General features: G+C 40.3%; 1 protein-coding gene across 2 annotated transcripts in view; it reads left to right on the forward strand.

The window, feature by feature from the left end:
• PIP5K1B (phosphatidylinositol-4-phosphate 5-kinase type 1 beta) overlaps nt 1–15,045 on the forward strand; it is a 196,041-nt gene that overhangs the window by 157,096 nt on the left and 23,900 nt on the right. Inside the window, exons 13-15 of one of the 2 annotated variants that reach the window (XM_073669767.1) lie at nt 80–224; nt 325–377; nt 9,806–9,893. In XM_073669767.1, the coding sequence (XP_073525868.1) occupies nt 80–224; nt 325–361 (182 nt within the window). In that variant the 3' untranslated portion in view covers nt 362–377; nt 9,806–9,893. Of the gene's footprint in view, nt 1–79; nt 225–324; nt 378–9,805; nt 9,918–15,045 lie in introns of those variants that run through there. The other variant, XM_073669731.1, reaches the window with a different exon arrangement.

Genomic DNA, 15,045 nt, shown 5'->3' on the forward strand with positions numbered 1-15,045 from the left:
TTTTTCAGACTGGGATAACCCCTTTTGAGAGCCCTAAAAAACATACCATATAGGAAACTGTCTTTCTTTATCTCTACAGCGTTAAATTCAAGGCAACGGCCTGACCTTGTGCCAAGCACGCCATTCTTATTTGAAGCTGCTTCTTTAGCAACAACAATATCAGCTTCCTCATTGTTTGTTGATGATCAGTATCACCATGAAGACACAATTCGCTATTCTAGCAGGTAAGGGACCATTCGTTAATACATTGTCCTTGGGATGAGGAGTGAATAACTTGCACAGGATGAGTCACACCTCATTATGAAAATTATTTTTTTCCATCAGACTCCAACTTAAGAACCGAAGCACATGGAACCTCTAAAGCAGAAGATCCTCACGTTAAATAAATACTTTATTAAGTTCTATGCCCTGTTTATTACTTTTTTAGATCTATTACATTTGTGTTTTGTGTGAGCCCCTCGACCCCAACGGAAAACATAGTTGTGCTCTTCTGAAAATACAATTATTTGATTCATCTGTATCTAAGTTACATCTAGTTCATCTACATCAGGGATATGAAACACACAGAGGGCCAAAAACTTTGGCAAAGTTGCGGGCCAACCAGTATACAGTATAATGGGCGAGACAAAATCTTCCATACCGAATAACGGGCTTCACATAGTTCTACATACAGTATAATGGACCCTACATAGTCCTCCATACAGAATAATGGTCCCACATAGTCCTCCATACAGTATAATGGACCCCACATAGTCCTCCATACAGTATAATAGGCCCACATAGTCCTCCATACAGAATAATGGCCCCACATAGTCCTCCATACAGTATGATGGACCCCACATAGTCCTCCATACAGTATAATGAGCCCCACATAGTCCTCCATACAGTATAATGACCCCACATAGTCCTCCATACAGTATAACGGCTCCACATAGTCCTCCATACAGAATAATGACCCCACATAGTCCTCCATACAGAATAATGACCCAACATAGTCCTCCATACAGTATTAAGGCCCCACATAGTCCTTTATACAGAATAATGGCCCCACATAGTCCTCCATACAGAATAATGAGCCCCACATAGTCCTCCATACAGAATAATGGGCCCCACATAGTCCTCCATACAGTATTATGGCCCAATATATTGGGGGTGGTTCTGGTATCGGGGCCAGATAAAACTACCCTGTGGGCGAGATTTGGCCCATGGGCCAGAACTTGACATGTATGTTCTACATGAATAAGAAAACCATTCAAACCAGGGACGGACATGTCATTGGTGCAACTTGTACAGCTGCACAGGGGCCTGAGAGGCGATCCAAACTGATGGTACCCCCAGTGTTCAGTAGAACGATTAATTTCTATCCCCCTTAGAGTGGAGTGACAGTGCACTTGCTTGACTGCAGTTCCATTTATTCCCTTGGCTTTTCCGGAAGCCCCATAGAGAATCAGTGGAGTGCAGGTCGGACATCCAATGTGCCACTCCGTTTTGTAACAGTAATAAAGTGCCCCATTCTGCTGATCAGACCCCTACTGATCATACAGTACATGTCCAGATGCTTACCCCTTAGTCATTTTTATAACTTCCACGCATTTCAACTCGCATGAAGTCAGACTTCAAAAACCACAAGAACCTTTAGAAAAAGGAATGAAAATCTTTGCTGTACACTTACTGTAATATGTAATAATGTAGCATGGCCACGTTCTTAGAATGCTGGGACTTTCTGTCAGATTTACGAAAGATTTGTCTTTTTTTTTAACCATTTGTAGGATATTTTCTAAACATTTCCTTTTAAATTGTAAATGGCAATCTTGCTAATTGGTACTATGATGCTATTTCAGAAGCATTTCTGATTAATAATTGTAAAGAGTAGACAAAGGATGATGATAACATACATTTTACTGTCATGTTAGGCAAACACTCCAGGACAACGCTAACAGTCAGGTAAAACGTGTTATGTTTTGTGCAAATAATACCTGACTGCATAAGAGAGGTTTGAAAATGGCTAATATGCTGGATGGTACATTAAAGGGAATGTCTCACCAGGTTTTTGCTACCTATTCTGAGAACAACATAATGTAGAGACAGAGATCCTGTTTTCAGTGATGTATCTCTTACTGGGCTGCTTGCTGTAGTTTTGATAAAATCACTGTTTTGTCAGCAGGAGAATATCACTAGAGCTGGCAATCAGTGGTGTGGGCGGGGTTATACAGAGCTCAGCATTCAGAGAACTGCTAGGTCTACAGCAGATAAAACAATGATTTTATCAAAACTGCAGCAAGCTACCCAGTAAGTGATACGTTACTGGAATCAGGGTCTATGCCCCTACATCATTCTACTCTCAGATGGGATAGCAAAAATCTGATAACAGATTCCCTTTAAATATTTAAAATCCCACTCCAGATGGCTCATACCAAGAGATCAATGAAGTGCGAGGGATTAATCATGATACATTTCCAAAAAAGGACTGACTGTCTTAGAAACACTCCTGAGATAGAGACTACCTGACAGCAGCTCTCCAAGGGATGCTGCTTATTATCCAAACGAAATTAACTTCGCAGACCTAATCCTTCAGGAAAGAAAAGACTTCTGAAACAAAATGTTCTCCTGTTTGCAGAAACCTCAGCAGTTGGCATGGAAACCATATAGCGAGAATCTGCCAGAAAAGCTATGCCACAAAACAATTTAGGGTAGGAATAAGGATCACTGTCATACTTGTCTGTCAATATATGACCGCACAGACTTCTGTATTTGCTGGCAGAACAACACTCCTAGTGACGAGAGTCACTTACTCAGGAATGTGCACAGACCTAGAAGGGGGACTTTAAGATGGCACTTAAAGGGAACTCACCCTTTTTAATAATATTAGTTAACTTCAATGTCACTGTCCAAGGATTAGAACACTCAAAAATGTAGTTCAATCAAGACTGCCATTTATAGGGGGATCTGCTTATAATTACTGGATGCTTTATTAATCATGGAAATCAAAGAAGCCGATTTTAAAGGGAATCTGTCAGCAGGTTTTTGTTATGTAATGTGAGGACAGTATGAGGTAGGGGCTGAGACACTGATTTCAGGAATATGTCACTTATTAGGCTTTGTGCTGTTGTTTCAATACAATGAATGTTTTATCACCAGAAGATTATCAGTGCCTAGACTACAGCTCACATGAGTCTTGGTCTGACCACACCCCTCCTCTGATAAGCAGCTGTCAGTAGACAATGTACATAGAGAACCTGGTGTGGGTGAGGTTAGCTTTCTGAGCTCTGCTTCATGCTACATCTAAAAACTCTGATTGTGTCACAACTGCTGTACCCAGTAAACTAAGTGATGCATCGTTGGAATCAGGGACTCTTTTCCTACATTATGCTGCTCTCAGATGAGGTAGCAAAAACCTGTTGAGAGATTCCCTTTAAGCCACATTCTTTTTCCCATGAAGTAATACAATTTTCTTCAGGTCACATCTATGTGTTGAGTAAGGTGCAAACAGTGGGCCAGATTTATTAACACTGGTGTTTTACACTTCTAAAAAGAGATCATTGGAATAAATTGCCTCAAAAATATTAAAAGATGATTAACAAATTAATTTACGGACTGTCCTAAAATCAGAAAATTAAATCTACACCTCCAGTGAGCGGACATAGATTTGCACCAAAATTTACACCATTAATTTTGGCTTTAGGTTTAATAAAACTGTCTAAAAGTTGTTGACCAAGTAGTTTGCAACTCTCTGGAAGTTTTTGGAGCTCAGTTTATGCCAAGAAATGTCATATACTGCGTAAAGGATGTGTAATAATTGCCTTATTCCAACCCATTTTTAATAGTAAATATGTACAAAACCATAAGACATGCCAAGATAAAGTGAATCAAGATATTTATAAGTTGGTGAAGAAAGTACTTTCTCATAGACAGATAAATATATAAATAGATTTACACAGAAATCCTTTAAAAACATGAACTTCATCTAAATGTGTAGTTTGAAAAGAATAATAATACAAATATGAATTGTTATAAAAATTGTTACATATTTTATACTGTTGAAAATAGACAAATGTCTATAAAGTTCAACCGAGGGATGGGAAAGGACATAGGGAAGGGTCACATGCACAGGCATGATCTAGTCCACCCCAAATCTTTCCCAATTGTCCATATACTGGTCCAAACATTTACATTTGTATAATTATTTATGTTATTTTCTTCTAAGCCTTTTTGTTAAACCATCAACTGTTCCTGTTGTGAAAAGCTCTTGAGGTAGACTACTCCACAGATTAATAATTCTTATGGTAAAGAAGGTCTGTCTCCTCTGGAGATTGAACCTTATTTCTCCAGACAGAGGATGAGCCCCCTTGTCTTTTGAGTGGATTGTACATGTAACATCATTATTACCATACTTTATGTATGGGCTATTTAGGTTGTATTGTATTAGATGTTTGTATTGTGACGCTGAGTCACTTCTCATGGACAAGCCGTGAGGTGGGATAATCAAGGAGTCCGAGGTCAATAGCCAGGAGGCAACGTCATAAACAGAGGGAAGAGACAAAGTCGTAGTCAGGTAACGGTCCAAGGTCAAAATACCAGGAGGACAGCGATCAGAGCAAAGAGGATAAACAGACGGATGGTCAGAACAAGGTCCAAGGTCAGGTAGCGATAAATCAATAAGCAAAATATAAGGCACAGAGTAAACCAACCACACTTAGCTGAAGCAATAGCTGACAGCTATCTAGGACTGCCAGCTAAGTTAAATAGCAGAGCAATAATGGGAAGTTAGAGCATCTGACGAGAGCTAAGCACCTCTCAGTCTCAGATTGGATGGCTGACCTGTCATTCAAAACACAGACAGCTCAGCATGTCCCTGCACAAGACTGGAAAACTGAGCTGCCAATCACTGCAGAAACAGTTCAGTACACCCCTGCACCAGACTGGACAACTAAGCTGTCAATCAGTGCACAGACAGCTCAGCACACCCCTGCACCAGACTCGACAACTGAGCTGTCAATCACTGCAAAGACAGCTCAGCACACCCCTGCACCAGACTGGACAACTGAGCTGTCAATCACTGCACAGACAGCTCAGCACACCCCTACCCCAGACTGGAAAACTGAGCTGTCAATCAATGCACAGACAGCTCAGCACAACCCAGCACCAGACTGGACAACTGAGCTGTCAATCACTGCACAGACAGCTCAGCACACCCATACACCAGACTGGACAACTGAGCTGTCAATCACTGCACAGACAGCTCAGCACACCCCCTACACCAGACTGGACAACTGAGCTGTCAATCAATGCACAGACAGCTCAGCACAACCCTGCACCAGACTGGACAACTGAGCTGTCAATCATTGCACAGACAGCTCAGCACACCCCTGCACTAGACTGGAAAACTGAGCTGTCAATCAATGCACAGACGGCTCAGCACAACCCTGCACCAGACTGGACAACTGAGCTATCAATCACTGCACAGGCAGCTCAGCACACCCCTACACCAGACTGGACAACTGAGCTGTCAATCACTGCACAGACAGCTCAGCACACCCCTGCACCAGACTGGAAAACTGAGCTGTCAATCAATGCACAGACAGCTCAGCACAACCCTGCACCAGACTGGACAACTGAGCTATCAATCACTGCACAGACAGCTCAGCACACCCCTACACCAGACTGGACAACTGAGCTGTCAATCACTGCACAGACAGCTCAGCACACCCCCTACACCAGACTGGACAACTGAGCTGTCAATAACTGCACAGACAGCTCAGCACACCCCTGCACCAGACTGGACAACTGAGCTGTCAATCACTGCACAGACAGCTCAGCACGCTTCTGCACCACACTAGACAACTGAGCTGTCAATCACTGCACAGACAGCTCAACACTGAGGGGTGGAATTGTTACATGTATGTTTAGATACATAAAATGTATGAGAAATCCCCTATAACAGAAAACATTCCCAGTATTGAGTGGCACGAGATGACAATCTCCTCTGAATACAGCAGTTTCAGTTCATGTTGAACTATTATGTTCTGTTTACTAAGGGAGGGTCAGAAAATAGCCCATAAATATAGACCTTTGCCTTGCGGAAACATTCTACCAGCTGGGAATTTCTTCAGAGCTAATACAGTAGTTACGTCACTAGACGACTCAATAACCTCCAAAGTGAATGAACACAATCCCCTTTTTCCTGCACTTAGAGTTCCACACTTAATTGCAATGTTGATTCTTGCTGTATTGCACAAGTTGCTGAAACAAACTCATTCACATGTGCCCTATTAAGATGCACCTATCATGAGACAGGGACACTTTGAACAGAGCCCTATATAAGGGTTAAACTTGGGACCACTTTATAAAACCCTAACCTGAAGATCAGAGAAGCATCTCTTTGCTTCTTTGTACCTACTGCAGAAAAATGGGATTATGGTGCCCTCTGTTTTACAAAATTAATTGGATCATGAAAGAAGGATGCCACCAAGGGTCTACACACAGTGACTACTTTGCCATAATGACTAGTCAAAATTCACCATTTCATTTTTTCCAATGTGGCCACATTCATAAACAAGTCCAGTGTCATCTAGCATGGAATACATGTGTAAACTTGGTAAGATTAAAGGACTAAATTGAAAAAGTGGTGGAAAATATCATAATCCAGACTCTAGATGTCCTCCTACACATAAGATAGCGATCGGCCGAACAATTGACCGTACGTAATACACCTTGTATGTTTATACATATATACAGTAGGTTGAACTGTCTTTATTTCACCCATTGCTTTTGGAACTATATAAGGAAGCTGACTAAGTGACATTTAAGTACACGATGAGAATGGTCTATGGACTTTCAGTGTGGATTGTTTCATCTTTAATAAGAAATGACTCACTCGGTAGAATTCAGTAGAACTCACGCAAATCATAATATTTATCTAGAAGTATATCTGTAAACTTCTGGCAGTAAAAGTGACCAGTGGGATACAAGCAGTGGCGTAGCGGCATACCGAAAAGTCCATTGGGCTGATATGTAAGTTCTCCAACAAGTCCCCCAACTATCAGTTGGTCTTCTTATATGAGCTAAAGTGACCTTATGGCCCCCTCTAAGCTATAGAGCCCGGGTGCGTTTGCAACCCCTGCACCCACTGTAGTTATGTCATAGGATACAAGGCCCGAAGATGACCTCTTATACATTTTTATGGGTTTCGATTATTCAAAGTCATTTCCCTCTTAACAAATGTTTAAAATACCACAAAAATCATGAAAATACATTATCATAGTCTATAAATGGGTTTTCTGACCTTAAGTAAGTAAATGTTCATCATTGTATAATAAAGAGTTATTTTCTTTCCTACATACATTGGGACACAGACAGCCTTTTGGATTCGCTATGGAGCTTGAAAATGGGCCATGTGTATAGATATGGCTCCCAACTCATGCATGTTTCAGTGAAGGGCTGACAGCTTTAAAGACGGTCGATCACTCTTTCTTACCAGTTTAGTGAAGGGCATTATTTGTCACTTACCACTGTCTGCCATTTTTGTTCATTTGGAACACCCTACCTACCTACTGTACAATTTCTGCCCGAAAAGACAAATGACTTTATTAACCCGTACAGACAGGTCACGTCTTTTGTAGGTAAGGCCATGTGCACACGTTGAGTATATGATGAGATTTTTACCTCAGTATGTGTAAGCCAAAACCAGGAGTGGGACAATCAGAGGAAAAGTATAATAGAAACACGTGACTACTTCTGTAGTTATCACCCACTCCTGGTTTTGGCTTACAGATACTGAGGTAAAAAACTCACCAAATACTGAACATGTGAACGTGGCCTTGGAAACAATCAGAATCCATGAACTTTCATGCTATGTTCAGCTGGGTGAACAGTACTATGAACACAGGTTTTTCAACCTCAAAATAGAAACAAGAGGGCTGACATCTTAAGAATGGAATGGAGCCGAAATAAAAAGAATTTTAGAACGTTGCAGAACTTAATTCTACAATGGTAGAAGGTTATTTTTTTTTTACATAAGACTAGAAAACCATTTTTAATAATCACTATGCTATAGACAGCAATACTGTATTCACCTCCATTCATCTGTACATATAGGAATGTATTCAGAAATGCCGATTTGTTGCAGAAATGGCTGTGACTGTCCTGTTCATCTGAATGGGGTTTGCATGTACACATGCTGCAGAAAACAATCCCAGTCACATATATGGAATGGATTTTTATTCTTTTTTTGCAATAAATCTGCTGCATATGAATAAACCATGATTATAAATATACCGTTTTTCTTACATAAAGAGAAACTGAAGGGGGAAGACACCATTTTCATAGCCCGTATATAACGATCGTTGCCCACTTACAGCAGTGATATTGTGAATATGATGATAATAAATGGGTCATAAAGCACAAGTTCTGGTTATGACGACCTGTGTTGTTTCACATCCCAACCATCGCACCTGTGAAGCAATACAAAACCAGGTCGCTTTTGGAACAATTCGTCAGTGAGAGGAACTGGAGGAGATTATCGATTCATTCCTGCTGGGGAATCAGTTATCGGCCTCAGTTGGTGCTAAAGCTGTTGTGAGATATTTACTCTGGGTGTTCATCCAATACATAGCGGCTCCTGTGTTGCCTCCTGGCAGTAAATGGAGCAGTAAGTAACTGAGCGGTGTTATTGTGTAGACTGATTTCATTGTTCATGTTTTTAGCAGCCATTATAGACAGCAGCCTTCAGAAGTGTGCAGTGTCAGTGGGAATTGTATACATTCTTGAGAAATAAAGACAACAAAGAACAGAAATCTATAGTGTTGAGGCAGGGGCGGACGCAGACAGAATATGGGCCCTTTGCAGTCCAATAAGTTGCTTGCTGATCTGGAGGTAGAAGTTGGCCACGTCGCTTCTTGGGCTCCTTTGCACAGGTTAGACCAATGCTATGTTCGCCCCAGGGTTGCCAACTTGACTTTTTAATTTTTCAGGACAGCTAATCAAAAAATCATCGACAGACAATATTTTTACGGATATATTGGAAAACCATCATAAATCATTATAATTATAAGTGAAACAGCCCATAATTCTGATATGAAGACATCAGCTGCATTCACTATGAGCTGTAAAATGATGAAAATTACAGTAAAAAAAATCTGTATAAGTTTCTTCAGCTTCAAAAAAATCCAAAAAGCCTCAAATTTTTTTATGGACAGAGCAAAAGAGTGCCCTATTCTACAAACTGTTCTGGAATGTCTGGACGGTTGGCAACCTTGGTCTGCCCCTTTGTTGAGGTATAGCACTATAGATGGTATGGGTCTGCATTTACATTAATGACCATGAAACCTTACTAACAGCATTGTAAACTCTACACCTTTCTGGTCTATTAGTCTATAACATATATAATGTGCTTATGATGACATGTGGTTCATACCTTACAGTCTATATTATTTCTTTTGATCCACCCAGCCTCATCCCTGATCCACCCACTCACACATCTAACCACCCACCGGCTGCACCCATCATTTATAAATCATATAAACATTGGTACAAATGGAGCCTGCTTGGGGAGAAACCGACACATAATAATCACTTGTTAGTGCACCATTACATAGATCAGATGATGAGTCCACAACACTGTCATTATACAATACGCTCAGCGCTCGGGAGAGTCAATGGGGCACATTTCAATCTCATAGGTTGTGAATGTAGATTCCTTTCCACATAATTACTCAATCATATCAATACCCAATAAATTAGATATAACCAATGTAGCAGTTTGTCGGGTTAACTATTTTCTAATTTATGGCTTATTTTCTGCTTATAGGAGAGGACTACCGTCAAGTTCTACATTCACACTAGAAGACAGCGCATACCAAACATCGGAGCAGAGCACAATAGAAATGGACAATGACAATGATGCCTTTGATGTCTACTTAGTAAGTCATGTCTCACAGCCCATATCTATATATACTTTAGAATAAACAGCAATATCCAATCCTCCATGAAGTTGTTCTATTATTGTCTTATGCTGGTAATAGAAAAAAAAATTTTCAGATTAGATATTAGAAAAAACTTTTTGACAGTGAGGGTGATCAATGAGTGAAGCAGGCGGCCACGAGAGGTGGTGAGTTCTCCTTCAGTGGAAGTCTTCAATCAGAGGCTGGACAGACATCAGTCTGAGATGGTTTAGTGAATCCTGCATTGAGCAGGGGGTTGGACACGGTGACCCTGGAGGTCCCCTCCAACTCTAACATTCTATGATTCTATGAAAATAGCTATGTAATGAGAGCGGTCAGCCATCATTGTTTGTGTATAGGCACCTTTGAAACTATTTAAATCCTTCCATTTTCTTCATTCTTTATTATCTTATACCATAAGGCTTGTGAATAAAGGATTAAACACTTTGTTCACATTGGCATCATGGTTTCCATTTTTAAACTAGCCATAATGAAGCAAAATCGACACTTACAATGGGAAGCTAGAGTGTTAGAGCATTGGTTATGATGCCACATGTATAAGATGCGCCAACTTAGGACCTCCCTCTATAAACATTCACATTACCTTCTGCTCCCGCTCAGCACTTTGTCTAAGACTTCTGACTGAATAGCAATAAAGTGGTATCTAGACATATCCTGATGTAGACATTCCTTGAGTAAAGTAAATGGTATCTAAAATATGAAACTTTGAACTTATCAGCATTGTCCATCTTTTAACTTGTGCAATAGCATGGTGACCACTGGAATGGGGATCAAACATAGTCCACAGTTTAATATTTTAGACTTTACCTAATTCAAGTGAATGGCTAAGACCAGAAAGCATCTAAATACTGTTTTTCAGCTATTCAAACCGAAACCCTTACAGAGTGCTCCTCATGAACAGAACATGATGTGAATGCTGCCTAAGACCAAGTTCAGGTAGCTGTGTTTCATGGTCCATATACAGACCGCAATGACTCCACTTACCACCCGAACATTCAGCCTTATAGGTATATATTAAGTTGCAAGATTGGGTTAAGAAACCCATAGTCAGTATGGGCATGGTGGTCATATACAGACGATGAAATACAGTCATCTGAATCTTCGACTAACGATGGGCAAACCATTGATATCGACAGGTTCGCTCTACAGTCTAATTTGTAAGGGGGACCCTGACGGACGATTGTCGGGGGGAGATAAGAATCCATCACGTCACATTTTAGACTGTCGATCCTTTCGTTTTTCCTGAGGTAAGCTGCCACCAAAAATGTCTAGCAGCGGCTCTCTCATAGAGAACAAAGGACCTGTCTATCTGTGGGTTCAGCTGACGTTAGTCTAATGTGTATGGGGGCTTAAGACATTTCAGGGGACATGTGGATAGCAAGTGACTACAGCAGTTTACTCAGCTTTTCAGAAGCCAGACCCACAATCTCCAAAATGTATTACAAATCAATTCTTACACCAAACACAGACAAACCCTATCTTTAGTCATATGTGAGAGAATTGCTTTCTCAATTCCCCTAATATATAGCAATCACCCAAAAATATTGTTTTCACATATGAGCGAGATAAGGCTGAGAGGGAAGTACAGTAGCCATAGTATTAAATTCACTCTCCCGGACATCAGGGAAGAGGCTACACTTAGTGCATCTATATTTGTGATACGAGAGGTATTGCTGTGATGTTTGTTATAAAGGTGACATCAAAATGAAATGTCTAACTTCTTCTGCATTCACTGCTTTGTCACGGATCCTGAATGATGGAACAACAGTTTGTTGAGGCAGTTAATCCAAAAAGCTAAAAGGACTCTGATCAGTGACCTATATAACAAAATAGAGCCTTCATAAAGTGCTGTGCGCACCACCCGCTTTTCGTCCTGACCTAGCTTTTTCACATCTAAAATGCTGTGTTAGGTAGACTATTGATGCAGCATTGCACTAGCTGGCACTTATCTTCTCGATTGTGTGCCCTTCCTGTATGTTCGCTTTGTCTGTCATGCCCATGCTGTGCTACAGTTGGAGCAGAGAGATAATACAGCGAGATGCCACAGAGAGTGTTAACCACAGCCCTGCTGTTAATCTGCTGGGGCGCTCTGTCTACGTGCGTTCCAGGATATACTGGGTGTTGGCAGTCAAGTTCCTTCCTTATTTTCACTAGCATAAAAGCAAGTTTGAATAACAAATAAAGAGAGGCCAGAAAAAAGCATTAGTCAAATACTGTACGATCCCCGTCACATCCAAATGACTTCATTTGTTAACATACGGCAGTATTCTGCTCCAAAATAACCATGTACCTCCTGGAAGAGAGATCATAAACTTCAGATTTTATTGCTTTTTATTTGTGATAATATTTTTGTACAATGAGCAAATATATGTGTCTGTGGGTGGGATACTGGAAAAACATTATTAAAACAGTGCAGGTTCCACAATGTTGTGCTTTGCTTCATCAGCTCTCTCCTTCAGATGGAAAAACTAAGAGCCCTATTAATTATGGCTTGTGCAGCATTTTATAGTCGAACTTTTAGTGTTTTACCCCCTTTTTTAATTTGCACCATATTCTTTTCTCTTGCATCTTTTCTGAAGTCTATTTTATATGTGTCCACCTGTTTTTTTTAGTGTATGGGCAGAGTATCACTGTTACCGCGACAGACAGTAGGCGGAAGACCGCAGCGTCTGAGTGCACATACTCCTGCATTGAATAGAAGCACTTATCCCTCGTATTAAATGTTGCTAGTTTCTTTCAGCACTGCAGGAGTTAATCTGCTCAGCTTTGAGTCTCTTATATTTGAAAGTTCTCATCTGTGCAGCATCAGCCTCTCTGCTCTGGCAATCTGGGATTGCCAGTGTTATGTCTTGTGCAGCTTGGAGAGGAGTGGAGTGGAGGTGTTTTTCTGCGACTGTTCCTCAGACTTTTGGTTGTGTGCATAGTCCCATCCTTTTCTTTTTTTGTTTACCTTCCTAATACCTTTGTTGTTTCCTGCTGTTGTCTGTGAGTGCATCTTTTTTGTATATACATACACTATTCCTCCCCACTTCCCTGGGTTGGGGAGGAGAGAGATAAGGGCTCATTCAGGAGAACAGAAAGGTATGTGACCCCAGAATCTTCGCCATCTGAAGTAACCTGGGGAACAGGGATAGATAGGGCTTCCCTAGTGTAGAAACAGGGTAGGAGCCACTGGTCCCAGGTTGTCAGACAACATCATTGTGACACAGAGTTTCAGGTTTCCAGATGTTTTCACCTGATTCATCATTTGCAACTTTTTTGAAAAGTCACAGTGTTTGTCAAAGACGTACTCCAGTCCCCCCTAGAGGGGGGACGTACGCAAATTCTCACGTACACCAGAATTTGTTTTTATTTTTTGCACATCTTATACTCAATTTTCCAAAATGTGTGATGTTTTGTGTTAAGTCACAGAAAAAGTTAAAGACAAACATAAAGATTTTTTTTTTTGCGCAAAATTCATGAACCACGTGTGTCATTTTGAAGAATTTAAGGCCAAAAAGAGCAACAAATAACACTAGATAAAAAAGGAAAACTGAATGGAAAAAAACATGCAAATGATGAATCGGGGCCTAAATGTTTTTCTTATGTCAATTTCCTGGGTTAACATCAGATATTTCAGAAAGAGGAGAACCTGACTGTGTGCCTTACATTTGTTGCTTGATTCCCCCCTATATCTCCAGTTCTGAGAATCTGTAGAATTATTTAAATACATTTTGAATGACATTTGCAGCTCTTTTGTGAAAAGTGCACTTGTATACACTGTGTTCCAAATTATTATGCAAATAATATTTTCTCAGATTTTCCCAAATTACCTATATGAATTGCAGTCATTGTAATTTTCCAGTCAAATAACTATTAGAGTACAATTGAAAGGTTTTTGTACAAACTGCCTATGATTACAGTATATTTTTAAAAAAATAAAAAACTCAAAGTGCACTCAAAATGCATGTTCCAAATTATTATGTACAGCAGAGTTTTCAACCTTTTCATTAATGATGAACAAAAAATGGTCATTTTTGAAATTATAAGCATTAGCAGGTTATTACAAACTGAAATCAAACAGTTTTCAACTCAAAACTTTATTCTAGGTGATGTTACATTTGCACATAGGACCCCTTGTTCGAAAGGAGCTTCTGAACTCTCTCGTCCATTGAATTTGTCAGGTTTTGGATGCTTTCTGCTTTAATTGTTTTGCATGAGGACAGAATACCCTCCCAGAGCTGTTGCTTAGATGTGAACTGCCTCCCGCCATCATAGACACTCCTTTTGATGATGCTCCAGAGGTTCTCAATGGGGTTGAGGTCAGGGGAGCATGGGTGCCACACCATAAGTTTGTCCCCTTTTATGCCCATAGCAGCCAGAGATGCAGATGTGTTATGTGCAGCATGAGACGGGGCATTATCATGCATGAAATGATCTCGATGGTCCAGATGGATGGAGTGGAGGATGGCTGGTTGATGGACACCCCATGCAAACACGGCTACAGCGCTAACAAGGAGGAGGTGGAGTAATGTTTTGGGCTGGAATCATGGGGAGAGAGATTGTCGGCCCTTTTAGGATCCCTGAAGGGGTAAAGATGAACTCCATAATGTATGTTGAGTTTCTCAAACAGCACTTCCTTCCATGGTTCAAGAAGAAGAACCGTGCATTCCGCAGCAAGATCATTTTCATGCATGATAATGCCCCGTCTCATGCATTTCACATCTAAGCAACAGCTCTGGGAGGGTATTCTGTCCTCATGCAAAACAATTGAAGCAGAAACCATCCAAAACCTGACAAATTCAATGGACGAGAGAGTTCAGAAGCTCCTTTCGAACAAGAGGTCCTATGTGCAAATGTAACAACACCTAGAATAAAGTTTTGAGTTGAAAACTGTTTGATTTCAGTTTGTAATAACCTGCTAATTCTTATAATTTCAAAAATGACCATTTTTTTGTTCTTTATTAAAATGAAAAGGTTGAAAACTCTGCTGTGCATAATAATTTGGAACATGCATTTTGAGTGCAGTTTGAGTTTTTTATTTTTTTTAAAAATATACTGTTATCATAGGCAGTTTGTACAAAAACCTTTCAATTGTACTCTAATA

Source organism: Phyllobates terribilis, unplaced genomic scaffold, assembly GCF_046119375.1.
Source record: "Phyllobates terribilis strain yellow unplaced genomic scaffold, ASM4611937v1 Scaffold_1__5_contigs__length_1240528914, whole genome shotgun sequence".
NCBI lineage: Eukaryota > Metazoa > Chordata > Amphibia > Anura > Dendrobatidae > Phyllobates > Phyllobates terribilis.